The 17,644-nt window shown below is 42.1% G+C and overlaps 1 protein-coding gene across 1 annotated transcript in view; it reads left to right on the forward strand.

Moving 5' to 3' along the window:
• Positions 1-8,632: 8,632 nt before the first annotated feature.
• The window catches only part of arhgap31 (Rho GTPase activating protein 31), a 102,861-nt gene continuing 93,849 nt past the window's right edge, over positions 8,633-17,644 (forward strand). The window contains exon 1 of the mRNA XM_043700660.1: positions 8,633-9,179. Coding sequence (XP_043556595.1) covers positions 9,077-9,179 — 103 coding nt within the window. The 5' untranslated portion in view covers positions 8,633-9,076. The remainder of the gene's footprint in view (positions 9,180-17,644) is intronic.

Here is a 17,644-nt window from a genome sequence, read left to right on the forward strand (position 1 = left end):
CATAGAGCCGTTTGCCGAGTCCATCAGGAAGGATGCGAGCCTGAAAGGGGTGGCTATTCCTGGTAGCAGGGGTCTGCAGGTTAAGGCCTCCCTGTACATGGATGACGTCGCTGTTTTCTGCTCAGATCTGCTGTCCGTGCACAGACTCATGTGCATCTGTGACCAGTTCGAATGGGCCTCGGGGGCCAAGGTAAACCAAGGCAGGAGCGAGGCCATGCTCTTCGGGAACTGGGCCGAACAATCCTCGATCCCCTTCACCGTCAGGACCGACCACCTGAAGGTGTTAGGTGTTTGGTTCGGGGGCGCTGGGGCGTGCGCCAAGTCTTGGGAGGAGCGTATCAGCAGAATGAGGCAGAAACTGGGCAGATGGAAGCTATGGTCGCTCTCCATCGCGGGGAAAAAACCTGGTCATCAGGTGTGAGGCACTGTCATTGCTGTTACACGTGGCACAGGTCTGGCCTATTCCCAGAACCTGTGCCGCTGCAGTCACCCGGGCCATCTTCCAATTTATATGGAGATCAAAGATGGACCGGGTCCGAAGGGACTCATGTATAAAGATCTGGGCAACGGGGGAAAAAAACACACCCAATGCCACCCTCACCCTGATGGCCACCTTTGTGTGTGGCTGCATCAAGTTGTGCGTGGATCCCCGGTACGCAAACACCAAGTGTCACTACGTACCGAGGTTCCACCTGTCCCCGGTGTTGCAAAGGATGGGCCTGGCCTCGCTGCTGTGGAACGCTCCGAGTAATTGGACTGTTCCATATCACCTGTCCTTCATGGAGAAGTTTATGAAGAAAACACCCACCAAGTGTCACTACGTACTGAGGTTCCACCTGTCCCCGGTGTTGCAAAGGATGGGCCTAGCCTCGCTGCTGTGGAACGCTCCGAGTAATTGGACTGTTCCATATCACCTGTCCTTCATGGAGAAGTTTATGAAGAAAAACACCTTTGCCCACAAGTCCATCAGGAAGTGGTCAGCACGTAGTGTCCTTGAGACATTTCGGGAAAAGGAGAGGGCGGATCCTATCGAGCGGTTCCCTGAGCAGACTGTCAAAGCCATTTGGCAGAATGCCTCATCGCCAGAACTTTCCAACAAGCACCAAGACATGGCTTGGCTGGTGGTGAGAAGGGCTCTGCCTGTGAGATCCTTTATGCACGCCCGGACTCTGAGCCGCACCGCACGCTGCCCTCGAAGCAGCTGCGGGGGAGAACGAGACTGTCACACACCTCCTTCTGGAATGTGCCTATGCAGAGGAAGTCTGGAGAGGAATGCAGTGGTGTTTGTCGAGGTTCGTCCCGAGCAGCGAGACTCCGTGCTCCATGGTCTGTTCCCCGTGACGCACACTGATACGAACATCAACTGTGCCTGGAGGGTCATCAACTCGGTGAAGGACGCTCTCTGGGCGGTCTGAAACTGTTGACCTTCCAGCTGAAGGAGTTGACCCCGACTGAGTGTTGCAGACTGGCACATTCCAAGGTCCAGGACTATGTGTTGAGGGACACGCTGAAGCTTGGGGCAGCTGCCGCCAAGGCGCGGTGGGGAAAGACCACCGTGTAACATCTGCCTGACTAAGAAGAACAGGGGGCTCACGCAGTCACTTGGGCTCTGCTGACACCTCAGCTAAACATGTAATCGTACAGACCTGTATATATGAATGATTACTCTGTCTCTGTATACCAAGAAATGGAATGTTTACGTATGTATGGCATGACCAACTGTACAGGTCATCAAAATATTATACGAATAAAGTATATTTTTGAAATAATAAAAACAAATTTCAAACAACAGCCATCCAGAGGGGTTGAGAGGTTTACCAGCATTAAAAGCTGTGTCCCTTCATTATCTCATTCCAAGAGAGAACATTCCCAACAATGTAGAGAAAACTGAGATGAGTGTTGAGGGTGCCTTCTGTTTGTTCCTTACCCCGCTGTGAGGAGAGAATCCTAGCTTTCACAGGATTCTGTTTATATGGCGATGGTTGTCCTGGCAACCAAGTGTACGAACCATTGTCAAGTACTGTGCTGCTATCTCATTACACCCACTGTGAATATGCTCTTAACTTGCTCAATTTCTATCCCTACTTTGTAACTCATTCCCTTTCTTGCCTCCTGCAGGCACCAGTGTCATGTGTACGCTCTCTGCCCTGAAGAAGTCAAGACATCTTCTGCTCCATCTCGGAGTAAGAATGTGCAGTTCCCTCAGAGGAAGCACCAGCAAGGATGCCTCCTGCACATTCCACCAGCTCAGATACTGACCCTTTGGTGGGTACTTTAGCTAGAGAACAGTGAGCAGCACAATTTAGTCAGCACGGCATTGTCACATTTCTGCTGGTGGTTGAGGAAGAAACACCCCTGGGTCACTGATGCTCAGAGGATTCCCAGATAGAGGCCACCCACCCAGACATAGGGCAGGAGAGGGCTCCACGGTGTCACCCTTTCACAACTTCATCCAAACGCACAGTCAGACACAGGAACCGGCAGGTGGGGTTGTCAGACACAAAAGGGAAGCTCACTTGAAGGTTATCTGGATGCTATCTGGACCATGCTGCCTCTAACATGCAAGTATCCAGCTGCCACCTTGGACAGATTGGCAGCTGCCATGGACAGCTAGGTGCAACATCCTCACGGTGGCTGGGTATATGCAAAGAGCTGCCCTCCAGCCACGGGAGCCACGGTTGCGCATCACCAACACAAAGTGAGACCTGAGCCTCACTCCAGCTACCTCTTCCTCAAAAAGAGTCAGGGTGGTGAGACAATAGACAATAGACAATAGGTGCAGGAGTAGGCCATTCAGCCCTTTGAGCCTGCACCGCCATTCAATATAATCATGGCTGATCATTCCTAATCAGTATCCTGTTCCTGCCTTATCTCCATAACCCTTGATTCCACTATCTTTGAGAGCTCTATCCAACTCTTTCTTAAATGAATCCAGAGAGTGGGCCTCCACTGCCCTCTGGGGCAGAGCATTCCACACAGCCACCACTCTCTGGGTGAAGAAGTTTCTCCTGAGCTCTGTCCTAAATGGTCTACCCCGTATTTTTAAGCTGTGTCCTCTGGTTCGGCACTCACCCATCAGTGGAAATATGTTTCCTACTGCCAGAGTGTCCAATCCTTTCATAATCTTATACGTCTCAATCAGATCCCCTCTCAATCTTCGAAACTCAAGGGTATACAAGCCCAGTCGCTTCAGTCTTTCAGTGTAAGGTAATCCTGCCATTCCAGGAATTGACCTCGTGAACCTACGCTGCACTCCCTCAATAGCCAGAATGTCTTTTCTCAAATTTGGAGACCAGAACTGCACACAGTACTCCAGGTGTGGTCTCACCAGGGCCCTGTACAGCTGCAGAAGCACCTCTTTGCTTATATATTCAATTCCTCTTGTTATGAAGGCCAGCATGCCAGGGACTACACTTAAACATAATGGGAAGGAAAGGACATAGGTGGCATAGGTAATCCTTTATCCTTCATTGATAACACATTATCACATCTGTAATAAATGTTTGGTTTTCATCAGAAATACTGTGGCTATAAAAATTGATCAAATGCTGGAATCCTGTAATGAGTAACTCACCTCCAAGCTTCCCAAATCCTGTTCATCATCTATAAGGTACAAGTCAGGAGGGTGATGGAATGCTCCCCAATTGCCTGGACAAGTGCAGCTCCAACAATACTTGAAGCTTGACACCATCCAGGGGATAAAGCAGCCCGCATGATTGGCACCACATCGACAAGCATCTAATCCCTCCACCATCAACATGCCATAGCAGCAGTGTGCACCATAAACAAAAGGCATCTATATCCCATATATGAATTTTTAAAACATCAGCTCTGAGGGTGATTGTGATTTCAGGTGCAACAGCAAGAATGATGCCATCCTGAGCACCACACAATGTTCTAAACCTGTCTGAATGATTGCTATCCCTGCCGCAGTGGCCATAACAGGACAAAACTCTGTCAGCATTGAATGGGGGATCTTCAGATATTAAGGAGACATCCATCAATTTATAGCGGTGAGCCTAAGTGGGCAGTATAGCAGCTGCCCAGTTATGCCATCATTCAGCAGTCATGCACGGACAATAACATTTAAACAGAGTCCTCTGAACAGGAGGCCTGTGGGATGTATCCCATTTGGTTGAAAAGCATTCAGTGTGTTTGCTACATACACTGTTGGTGCACACTGCAGATATGACATTTAGGAATAAGTCAACTTCCTTGACTGGTCACTGCTGACAACCATGACAAGCTGCCTGGCTTTGTGTCTGCACTGAACATCAAGGCCACTCAGAGAGCCATGAATACCCAAGCTTTGATTGTGGCAGCTATATGCAAAAAGGAAGGATAAGGCAAAGATGTTATAAGCATCCAAGTAGACATAAAATGAGAGCGCGTTAAGACCAGGTGAGGAGCTCTGACGTGCACCGTGATCTAATCTGTGAGATGGTTATCTGTCCCTATGTACAAAGTGACTTGGTAGTTACACTACAATGAGAAATGCTAGTGCCCTCCTGAGTGCAGCATTGAAGTGGAGACCTGTATTACAACTGGGTCACTGATGTGTCATGACGGTGCAGTGAGCTGGTAGTTAAGTGATGCCAATGTCTGTGGGTGGGGATTTGAGTGGTCAATGCCAATGGAATGTACTCTCGGAGGTTGGAGACTGCTGTCCAAAGAGGAGACCTGGAAGAGCAAGCGGGGAGCAGGATCCTCCAGATACATGCTCGGAGTTTCACATCTGGAATTGTCTCCATTCAGCAAGGGAGAACAATGAGGTGAAGTAGGGTACAAGTAGCAGCAAACGGATGCTAATAGGCTTCTCACCGCTCACTGGTGAGATTCTCAATGTTCGAAACTTAGTTTCAGAATCAGACTTTCTTTTCTCAACATTGGGAACCTCATTTGTTCTGATTTTGTAATATTTTCCCAACTGAGTCATCATTGCCAACATTGTTCAGGATTTGGGAAAATTCCACCATGTGGCTCTCTGATATTCGCCTACCCAGGCCTAACCTCCCATCAGCAGAAGATAGAGCGATGAGGAGGGAAGACCAATCGAATGAATTTTAAGGAGGCTCTTGAACAGGAAAGAAACAAGAAGAGGTGGAAGAGACCAGTAAATAAATTCCATAGACTGAGAAGCAATGAGACAAACAGGGACAAACATGAATATGGCCCAAAGTTCTGGGAATAAGCACAGGCCAGAGTAAGAAACAGGAAGCAATGGTCATAAAACTAGAAGTCAAATTACCAAGGTGTGAGGCCATGGAGTGATTTCCCCTCTGAAAGAGAATTTTAATTTTGGAGGCAATGTGGCATAGGTAGGGAGTGTAGATCAGCAAAGATATGGGATAATGGACAAGTAGGACATGTTTCAGGAAAGGAACTGTATCATTAAATTTTGGATGAGTGGACATTTTTGGAGGGTGCAGGGTCAAAAATTGATGGAAAGCATTGGAATATCTGAGACTTGAGGTGACAATAAGTGTGAGTGCACATATAGAAGTTGTCAACTTCTGGATTTATAACCTTCAGAATTGTTGGACGGAATCTATTACTTATTAATTTTCCATTATTCTTAGATCTATGGAAAACAAAAACTATGAACCTGACAGATTCTTGAAGATATGCACTTACTGTTTAACATAAACCGTAACTGCTGGTTCTAAACGGGGCATGTATTGATCTGAACTTTATTTGTTGAAAATTATTAAGACAGTTCCCAAAAAACACCTGTGATGTTGCTTTACGTATTTATCCTTAATGTTTACTACTTTTAGTTCGTAGATACCAGGTAGGAATGCACAACATGAATTGTAGTTCCTCATATTTTGCCTTTTTCCCATTTAAACCAATGTCTTTTCCAAACTTTACCCTGCATGTTGTTTCAGACATTGATGTAATACAGTGGCTGGCTATGCTTTCAAATAATAATTGCCATTGTATAACACAGATTGTTATAGAATAAATTAAAATTTTTGCTGGAATAACAGAATCTTTAGGATTTGGTGTGAGAGTGGAGTAGTGAGTTTAGTTGTTCAAGTGTTGATAACAACTCAGTATTAGAAAGGAAATTACCCAAACAATGAAAAGGTTGGGAGTGAACAAGGCATTCCAAAAATAACTACACTGTCGTCTCTGCTTTTAGTTGTCAGGAGTCCAGATCAAGCAGTGCCAAGCACTGACTGACATCATGACCCACGTCATTAACTTACCTAAACAGAATGGGACAGAGTCTGACTGAAGACATTAGCATTGTGTAGTGTAGCTCCGTCTCCCCAGATTGTGCCTTATGAGGCTCTACTTAAATGTGTCAGCGTTATTTACATACAAACGCCATAATAAATTTGAAGGGATCATGAGTTTACAAAGCTTTGGAAAATGGATCCTAAATTAAAATCATTCTAGTTATGCTTTATAGCTACTAATTTCCTTTACAATATTAGTTTATGCAGCTGCTTTGAAAAGGTATCCTCCTCGGAACACATAAAATGATATCATATAAATGAAAGGGTCCGTTAAAGAACTCAGAATGGTAAAAGCCAGAACTGTACAGATTTGGCTACTTAACAATAAGCAGGCTGTGGTAAAAAATGAACATTGCCTTTCCACTACCTTAACAGTTAATATTACATTCACCTTTTTCCCTGTAAAACTCAGCATCCTAAACTGGCAATTGCTACTCCTGGTCATTCTCTATCCATCCTGGATAGTGCACAGGTTTGTGCCTGTCAGGTGAGGACAGAAGTGGCTGTGTGTTTAATTAGCCTGTTTCTCACTATCCGGGTTCACAGATAAAGAATAATCCTTTTGGTATGAGTCCAGAGCCCTGCTGATACCAATGAAACCTTCTGCAGAAATGGGAGAAAATAAAGGGAATTTTAAAAGTGAAATGATTTAAATATCACCAACAGAGAAACAAAGGATTTCATTTATATAGCACCTAACACAGCCCGATGATAATTCAAAGCACTCAGCAGCCACTATATATTTTTCTGAAGTGTACCACTGTTGCAATGCAGAAAGCATGGCAGCCAATTTGTTGATAGGAAGCTCCTGCCAATAGAAATGTGATAAACAAGCAGGTAATCTGCTTTGCTGATATTGGTTGAGGGACGAACATTGATCAGGACACAGGGAAGAATTCACCAGAGTTCCCTCTAAGCTACAGAGCCATGTGGTTGTGCAACAATCCGAAATACCCTTCACAGTCCACACACAACTCTGTCACTTTAAACTAACTGCAGCCTTGCAAAAAAATAAAAGGGGAGTGCATAAACTTAAATAAAATGTGGGGTGCACACAAAAATAATTAGAGGAAATTTTGGAATTTCACCTACTGTACTCCAAAATGCTGCCACATGATCTGTTTGCATCCATCTAGAAACTGAGTGGAACATTATATTCAAGGACTATATCTCTGACAATGTAGCACTCAATCAACACTACACTTGAGTCTATCTTTTGTTAGTCCTCCAGTCCCTGGCTTGGAACTTGAATCCACAATCTTCTGACTTAGAGGCAAGCCTGCTACCAATAGCTCACTTGCTGAGGGATTATGGCACAATGCATCAATAGCACAAAATCACAGAAAACCACTGAAAAACATTGTTGGCTACACAAGGCTCAAAATGTTTACATTCAATGCAAAGCAGTTATCTAATTTATTATGAAGGAATGCTATTCTGGTCAATTTTTGTCAGAACTTGTGGTTTGCCAACACAGATTAGAAAACCCTGTACAGTAAAGAAAATAGCAACCATACTTTAAAAGGAGTTCACTGAGAGCAAAGTACTTTGAGATGTCCTGAGGCCATAAAAGGTACTATATAAATGCAAGTTCTGGCTTTCTTTCAAATGATTATATAACGTCACAAGCTGCATGAAATCAAAACAGGCTGCAAATCTTTTTTAAAATCTTCATCTTTCACATTTTTTACTGGAAATGCTTTTTGCCCTTTGCCTTGAAGCAAAGTGAGCAAATCTAATGGCCACATAATCGGTTGTTTATTCCCATTCTCTGTGATCTTATACAATCAGCCCCTGTACAAGGAGCGGGGGCAGCTTCTTAGCTCTGGATTGCTGCTTAAAGCAACACAGCTCTTTCAAAGCGACCTCCTGCCAAGTTGTAGATGAGTATGAGAAATCTCAGTAAGTTATTCAGAATAAATGTGGACATCTACGTTAATAGCCAATCTGTAAAGAATTTCCTTCCAGAAGAACACACGAAGTTTAGGAGGAAAGCCACTGCAGTAGCAAATTTAACATTGATTTTCCTCTGCAGCCCAAGCTTTAAAATTAAATATTTTGTGATGAATTTTATAAATCAGCATGCTGATCATGAGATAAAGTATTTTGAAAGAAGAATTAACTGTATTTGTGCACTATTGAAGAGCAATGTGAAAAATATCCTTCCTTAATTACAACTATGTCATAACATTTTGGTATACACTTAATAAAAACCATAGGACTTTTTTTTCTTGTGTGTATGAGTTTTGAAAGAGACTTTGCAACAGGATGTGGTTTAGCACTGAGCACCAAGCCTGGCCTACACCAGGTTTCCTGTCAGGCTGTGACTGTTAAAGGCTGGGGCCGTTATCTCTCTGCTGTCAGGCCCAGCTAACTGTAACGCTTGTCCTTAGTGCCTCACTTCCTTGGTTTCTTACAGCATTTCCTGAGCACAAATTGATAAACCATTGACATGTTTTGGAAGAGGAAAAAAGGCACAGGAAGCTGATGTTTAAACTCTCGGTCTTACGGGGCCTAGAAGGAGAAAAGCTCCAAATTAGAAGCTGTATGAACTTCAGCATTTTATGCCAAGCTGTTAAATTGTGTCTTGTGAAAGGACAAACAAGGGATCCTACTATTTCTTTCCGTGCACAATGTGGACTCTGCAAAAGTCATTGCTATTGCTACGAACTGACTAAACGTCGTGTCAGGATGTGAGTCTGCACTGCCTGTTGGCTGAGGCAGATTCACTGGGATTTTATTTTCTTTTTCTGAAACTGGTGGTTGTTTACAGACAGCTCTTGTGGTAAAGCAATTTAAGGCACAGATTACTGAAGTTATCTTGTTCACCCATGAAGAACAAGGGAGCAAAACAGAAAGGAAAACGGAAGGGTGCGAAGGACACTGCGTTTGGTTGTGACCTAGGTGACTACTTACAGAACTCCGGACAGGATGGTAAAGTAAACCCTTATTATGTTTAATTTTACAGTTAAAAGCCACTTGAAAGGGTGTCTCACTGATCATTGCATGCATCTCCTTCTCTCTGGACTGTGCTAAACTGAAATCTGCAGTCCGTTAAAAGGAGGATTTATTCCGTCAGTTAAATCGTACTAGCACTCTCTTGGAATTGGGTGAAATTTAAATCAAACATCAGTGGATCCTTTATATTTTACAGTCTGATTATAACATCAAGTGTAAAAATAAATCAAAGGAATTTCCATCCACGTCCTGTGTATATTCAGGCTTTGCAGTTAATCTAATTTTTGTGCAATCAGTTGATTTTAAATGAATGCCTCCTCAGGCAGAAAAACACTCCATCAACTCACTGCTCCCTTGTACAACTCTACAAGTGGCTTGGTGGACCTCAGTAACACAGCTGTTTGTTCCACATAATGCGTTACGCAGGACAAAAATTTATAAAATAAAATCTAAATGAAATTACCAAAGTACAGTAACTAACAAACAATAAATACTCAGTGACAGTGTTTTACAGAACAGCAATTCCTAGGAAAATGCTTTGGCTAACACAATTATCTGAAATTATTTATTAAATCAGACAGATATTCAGTCTGGAGGAGAAAGTGTCTTTTCTAGTGGCTGTGGATGAAAGAGGTGAGGAGGCAGGTTTGGTAGCGGGGGTGTCGGAGCACTGCCTGGTCTGGAAACTGTTTCACTGTGGGAATTGCTAAATGAAGGTGGGAATTGCCTTCAAACCTACAGGGCTTGATCTTTGGCTAGTTCCCAAACAGCTGGCAAACAGATTTTTCTTGGTGACTACACGATTCAACAATGTTGCAAAGGAGAGGAAAGAATTACACGGCTGGAAATTCTCGGCTGTTGGCAGGTGGAAAAAATAATAATTGCTGCAAAACCAGGGGTTCGGGTAAGGTTGAAAGTTGCTTTGAAGCATATTGCAGGGACTGTGTCCTCAAATGTCTTAGAGTGGGCCATGTGTTCAGCTTTAGAAGTTCAATCTTGTTTATCAGCATTAGCTCAGCATGCTTCCACTGATTGCTAAAGGAACAATAATAATAACTCATATATATATATATATACACACACACAAACACACTCCTCTAACAAGATGTATATAATGCATATGATTAATTAGCTATTGTTTAAATTGAAATGTTATTGTTGGTCCTAAAGTTCAAGCAAGAACCAAATCAATCTGCCCCACTGACTGCAGAATCACTGAGATTACTTATATCATCTCTGTGACAGCACAAGACTTTGCTTCCTGTTCAGTTTGTTAGGAAACAAAGCTTGTCTTTTGAGATTAAGTGGTGGTGTACTACACAAATTTCATGTCTGATCATTGTTCAAGTTCTGTTGCTCAGGAATGGTCGAACGTTAAAGGATTTGAGAAGACCCTATTTTTGTTTGCTCTGTTTAATGGAGGTATAGTCTTGAATATAAGGAATTAACAATGGGAACAATATAACTTGTTTGCATTAACATATTCCAACTCTAGTTCAAAGCATTCATCTAACAATAAGTGGGCCATTTCTGAAGGCTTGTTATCAGCCAATTGGGAGGAAGTTTTAACTTCTTGATGATTGCAAGGTGTGAGGCAGACTAATGCAATAGTGAATATTTAATTCCAGTTCACCACATAATGAGAGAAGTTCAACAGCAAATCTATCAGTTTCTAGGTGTTCAGAAGTTTGGAGAGATCATCTTTAGATAATGATCTGCCTTGTCAGACCTCCACTGAAAGTGTAATGAATGCTATATTAAAAGCAGATGACTTTTATTTGTGACGAAGGTCTGTCAGAAACAAGCACATGTCACTCAGGGCCTGAAGATCATTTACTGAACCCTGGTTGAAAGTGATCTACAAATTTGCAAAATTATTCACTACAGTTTGCTACGGTGTCCTTACATAACACCAGGTATGTATGTAATTCTTTGCCATGCACTTGTTAGCTCTACATCACAAACCATAAATGTTATACTTCCATTATCAGTGTTAAATTACTTTTGACTTTTTTTGTCAAAATTTTCTGCATTATATACTTCTGTGTTATTTTGCGTCCACTGAGGATGCTGACTTTTGTTGGTGCGTTGAGAGATGTGTTAAGGGTGTGTTGTTTGAAGATTGTCATTGCCCTGTGAAGGGAACACACGATCAATAGGCACATCTTGTGTACAGAATTGCCCTCACTTGTACTAGCAAACAGTGAAGTACTATGTATATGAATGGGGGTAGGCGAAAGCAAGTACTGCAGATGCTGGAGATCAAAGTTAAGATTAGAGTGGTGCTGGAAAAGCACAGCAGGTCAGGCAACATCAGGAATGTTGTAGGGCTTTTGCCCAAAATGGTGATTTTCCTGCTCCTCAGATGCTGCCTGACCTGCTGTGCTTTTCCAGCATCACTCTAATCTTGATATGAATGGGGGTGCCGATCCTAATGTAGCCGCATAACAGGCATTGCCCAATATAATGCGTTGGGAAGTTCCATGAACTTAAAGGCTCCATATAAATGCAAACGGTTGTTGTTGGTCTTCTCCAACCTCTGAAGGCTCTGTTCCTTCCGAGCTGTCCTGACAAAGAATTCAATAACAGCATCCACATAAAGAGCGTCCTGTTTTTTGTCTGGTGTTCCACCAACAGGTTCACATCGCATGGTTTTGGAGGGGGGCCAGTTCAGTCTTTACACATGAGAGCAATTCCTTCCTGTAGCACATTTCCTTTGCTTTCTCATTGCCTTTATAATATTATCCACACAATAATATTATTTCTACTATTTGCTACATCCTCGCCAGCATTTCCCTCAGTGAGTACAATGCTTATGCATAAATTTCCTATTTCTCTTCATGCCATTTAACATCCACTTTATGCTGAAACCCAAGTCCTATCTTTGTGTTCTCTCTCAATGTAAAAATTTCTGAGTGTCATGAAGCAATATTGTCCAGATCTCTGATGACCTGCCACATCCAATGTGACCTTTGTATTGTTGAATCAAAATTCACTCATATCTCATCAGTACAGGGGCCACGAGTAACTGATATCCAACAAAGGGTTTTTTGTACATGTTGTCAATCATTTCTCACTCGACAGTTTGGCAAAGAGAATGTTGACACCTCTTATAGATAGGTAAAAACAATGACTGCAGATGCTGGAAACCAGATTCTGGATTAGAGTGGTGCTGGAAGAGCACAGCAGTTCAGGCAGCATCCGAGGAGCAGTAAAATTCGACGTTTCTGCCAAAAGCCCTTCATCAGGAAAACAGGCAGAGAGCCTGAAGGGTGGAGACATAAGTGAGGGGAGGATGGGGGTGGGGAAAAAGTAGCATAGAGTACAATAAGTGAGTGGGGGAGGGGATGTACGTGATAGGTCGGGGGGGGGGTGGAATGGATAGGTGGAAAAGAAGTTAGGCAGGTAGAGCAAGTCATGGGGATAGTGCTGAGCTGGAAGTTTGGCAGAGGAGATGACCTGGGGGTTGCAGTGAGAGACAGACTCACTGAGTTAGTTGCACAAGAAATGAGGAACGTTCATTGGCATTAATGTTTTGTGATGGGCTTCATCTTTTTTTATTTTCATTCATGAATTTGCATTCTCCAAAAAATGAACTTGTAGACCACATACATCTTCCTATAATTTCATCAGTGGTTCTTAAGTTCCTCCTTCCTTTGCTCAAAATGGAAGGTCCAAAGGCCCTAAGATGCTGAGAGACCCAAATCCAAGTTCTACGCTAGTTATTGCCTCTGTGTCATTGGGGAGGACTAAGAGATACATTGATTCAGCTTGCTGCCCTTCTGATTCTGCAACTCAAGCTCAGTCCTGAGGTTGGGGTGAATGTGCATTGTTGGGATTGAATAACAGAAGCTTTACTTCACAGCTAATGTTACTATTGTTGCTCATTTACCCTTAGTAAATTGGCCAATTTAAGATTAAAGGTTGTCCCTGTACCTCCCTCATCCAGCAGCCTTGGGACCAGGCCTTTGTCTAATCAGAGACGATGAGAGGTCAAGACACAAACATTTTACAAGTAAAGTCTTCACCTTGACTGGTATCAATCACACACCCAATAGATTAATGATTTTCCAATTGGACACTAGAATTAGGATTTAGGGTAACAATAAATGGTAGAGCGTAGTGTGCAAAACGGAGTTACTAAGTTGTTTTCCATCTGAATGATGGTTATGTGCTTTGGAAAGCCTTTTCTATTTATATTTGTTCTAGTAGTTACATCATCATGTAAATAACTAGAAAAAGAAGACCACTAGAAAAGACATATGTACTAGTTCTGAATTCATATTCAAAACAAATTAACTTGTTATCAAAGAGCAAAGTAGTTAAAAGGGAAACTGCATTTCAATGATTCTTTACTAATGAATCATTGGTCAAACTTAAATTGTCCTTTTAAATACACCCATCATCTATGCTGCTGTATGGTTTTCTACTCCGATTCTGTGATGTCTCAGTGTAAAAGATATATGTCCCCACCGGAAAGGCTATATTTGTACTGAATCATCGTTTAAAGCTTTTGTAAATCTACTAATTAGCTGATTATCCCCTATATGCACATGTATAAAATAAAATGTTTTGGAAGCTTAAGATTATCTTTCTGTTTTGAATGACGGTTGGAGTTGGGATAACATATCATTACTTCGTAACTGTTACATATATTACTAGTCTTGGCTTTATTGTTATGGAGAGGTACTAAATGGTGACAAGGCACTCCCCCCAGGGCCACAGAGACTATCAATGCTAACTGTTCTGAATCTGCTACACATTTAATGCAGATCACCATCAGCACGGAGCGAGAAATGTAAAAGGAAAAACTAATTTGTAGAAAAAAAAATTAATATGAAACTTCTAATTGATTTTACTTAGTTTGTGAATGCACCAGAATACATTATTTTGTACAACTGGTGTGATTCATCTTACAGGAAATGGGTAATGTCAGAGGTAGCAAGCATTATCCAATGCATAGGAAGTTGAAAAGTAACCTTATAGATGTTTATAAAATCATGAGGATTTAGATGAAGTGAAGAGCAAAGATCTTTTCCCAAGAGTAGAGGAGTTCAAAACTAGCAGGCATAATTTTAAGGGGAGAGGAGAAAGATTTAAAACGGACCTGAGGGACAGCATTTTCAAACAGGGCAGATCATACATGGAATGAACTGCCAGAGGAAGTCCGTAGATGAAGGCACAGTTAAAACATTTAAAAGATACATTTGGATGGGTACATGAATAGGAAAGCTTTGGAGGGATATAGGCTAAATACAGGCAAATGGGACTAGTTTAGTTTTGGGAAACTTAGTCGGCATGAATGGGTTGGATCGTAGGGTCAGTTTTGTGCTACATGACTCTATGACCCAATTTCTCTAAAACTTGACAAGGAATAATGAAAGTGACATAAATACAGATTGATACAAGGACCATAGATACAGGGAAAGCCAGAAGTGCTATGGATGCTGGACGAAGGAGGGTCAGATTAAGGTGGTACAACCAGCATTACACTTTCCCAAGATCTTTAAAGCAACCTCTAAGTATGTATGGATGTGAAGCTAGAAAAAGCATAGCAGGTCAGAGAGCATCTGAGGAGCAGAAAAATCAGTGTTTTGGGCTGAAAATTCAGGTTCTGGTGAAGGGTTTTGGCCTGAAATGCTGACTTGCCTGCTCCTTGGATGCTGTCCAACCTGCTGTGTTTTTTCAGCTTCACATCTGTTGACTCTAGCATCCAGCATCTGCAGTCCTTACTGTTTCTATGTACATATATTGCACACAGAGATTAGACTGACCGTAGAGACCCTTATATAGGCATAGCCAACTGGTATTGATTGGAAGGGGCAGGGGTGGGGGTATTGTTATTCTGTTGGAAAATTAAATGCCAAAGCAATCACTGACATAATGCTCCTCCTTTGAGCTATCTTAATCACTGACGATCAGCAAGTAAAAAAGATTTACACTTTTCAAGTTTTTTTACACTGTCACAATCACGAATTGCAATGGCTTTAAACATAGATGTGATCATGAATCAAAGCCAAGGGCAGCAGATTAGAAATGAAACCTGAAAGAGTGTTCCATGTTGCAGCAGAGGAACCAGAGCTTCCAAAATCTGCCTGGTGCAAGCAAAGCCCATCCAAGAGCTTCAGGTCCACTGAACAAGCCAGATAAATAAGGAACATGAGAACAATTGAGTGGCTTAATTACCAGTGTTTGAGGGTCAGATGTGGGTGGTAGATTGAACAGTGACAAATGGAGTATGAAAATGCGTTTAAGAAATAAGCAATGAAAAAGGGCAGACAGAAAGTTCAGAATGACAATTTGAAAATTAAAACTAAACTTGTGAGCTACTGTTGAAGAAGTTTGGCAATTTATGCAAGCCAGTTGACGTGAAATGTGCAGCTGAACTGTTACACAATCGGAGATTCAATAAATGCAGAACGTCGAACAGTCAGGAAAGAAGGTTACAATTTGTGACTTTCAAAGCTCTTAGATCAAGTGGCACAGGAATCAACATCTAATTCTGGAAACCACAGGCTTCCCTGGACAGGCCTGATTAACGACAAAACACAGCAGTGAATAAATGCAACTTCCAGGTTAAATTAGAGGTTCGATTTTCTTAGGAATATTAGACGTTTTTACAATTCAGTTAGGATTTGTGGAGTGTGGCGTTCTCAACAGAGACTTGTATATTCCTATGAGCCACTGACCCCTATTTATCCTGCTTCCTCCCATTATTCCAAATCAATGTGCTCTATAAGCGAAAGTCCATCATTGATGGTTAAAAAAAAGGGCATCCAATTCTGTACAAACGTCTTTCAGTAGTAATCCAGTGGCAACTCACAATATCCACAAAGATCTGAATTTCCAATATTATTCAGATCTGTAGAACTTTTACCTCAGAAAGAGATAACATAGTGGAACTATTCTGTGCTTATCAGCAACACTCTATTGAACTAACAATGTTAATTGTTTACAGTGTACACTGAAATAGTAATAGATCATAACCTGAATGTTTCAAGTGACCACCTACTAATCTTTCTGGCAACTGCAGGCTTTCTTGTTCATCAACAAATTATTAATTACTGTAATAATCATGAAATGATGCAGATGCTGTTATTCTGAAACAAAAACAGTGTTGAAAATAATCAGGTTAGGCAGCAATTGTGGAGAGAGAAACAGAGCGAATATTTCAGGTGAAGAAACTTTATCAGAATTGGCAATTACTCTGAACTACACTCTTCCTTCATCATTTTGTGTTATAGATAGATAGTGTTTCAAAATGAAACAATTCAGAAATACGGTGACTAATGACCCTCAATTTTTTCTCAGTAAAATACAGACACATTTGAAACTTTTAAGAGATTCTGTATTTTACCGAGCCTGAGTGCTGTTCAGTTGTTTCTACATCATGTATGTTTTACAGAGCACTCAGGGGTTTATTTTGATTCTTTCAATCTGATGAGTGCCTGAGGTCTTCATTACTTAGAGATAGTTATGGAGACATAGAGTCATACAACATAGAATCAGTCCAATTCACTGGCCTAAATTAATCTAAGTTAAAAATCACACAACACCAGGTTACAGTTGAACAGGTTTGTTTGGAAGCACTTCCAAATAAACCTGTTGGACTGTAACCTGGTGTTGTGTGATTTTTAACTTTGTACATCCCAGTCCAACACCGGCATCTCCAAAACATAAATTAATCTAAACCCATTTACTAGCGTTTGGTCCATATCCCTTTAAACCTTCCTATTCACACACCCATCCAGATGCCTTTTAAATGTTGTAATTGTACCAGTCTCCACCACTTCCTCTGGCAGCTTGTATACTCACACCACCCTCTATATGAAAAAGTTACCCCTTAGGTCCCTTTTAAATCTTTCCCCTCTCACTTTAAACGTATGCTCTCTAGTTTTTGCACTCCCCTTTACACAACTAAAACCGACTCTCCTTAAATAGGAACTAGAACATTGTGCTATAAGGTGGGTTACGAGGGTCTCCAAGCCCTCTGTTCTTTCCTCTCCCGACGTCCCCAACAGTACCCTTCCACCGACACTCTCATTCGTTTGGTCGAACTGGTCCTCACCCTTAACATTTTCTCCTTCGAATACTCACACTTCCTCCAGACCAAAGGGGTAGCCATGGGCACACGTATGGGCCCCAGCTATGCCTGTCTCTTTGTTGGATACATAGAACTGTTGATCTTCCGTAATCACACCGGCACCACTCCCCACCTCTTCCTCCGCTACACTGATGACTGCATTGGCACCAACTCACGCTCCCGCGAGGACGTTGAACAATTCATCAACTTCACCAACACATTCCACCCAGACCTTAAATTTACCTGGACCATCTCTGACACCTCCCTCCCCTTCCTGGACCTCTCCATCTCCATTATGACGACCGACTTGACACTGACATTTTTTACAAACCCACCGACTCCCACAGCTACCTGGATT

The sequence above is a fragment of the Chiloscyllium plagiosum genome, chromosome 12 (assembly GCF_004010195.1).
Source record: "Chiloscyllium plagiosum isolate BGI_BamShark_2017 chromosome 12, ASM401019v2, whole genome shotgun sequence".
In the NCBI taxonomy this organism is placed as follows: domain Eukaryota; kingdom Metazoa; phylum Chordata; class Chondrichthyes; order Orectolobiformes; family Hemiscylliidae; genus Chiloscyllium; species Chiloscyllium plagiosum.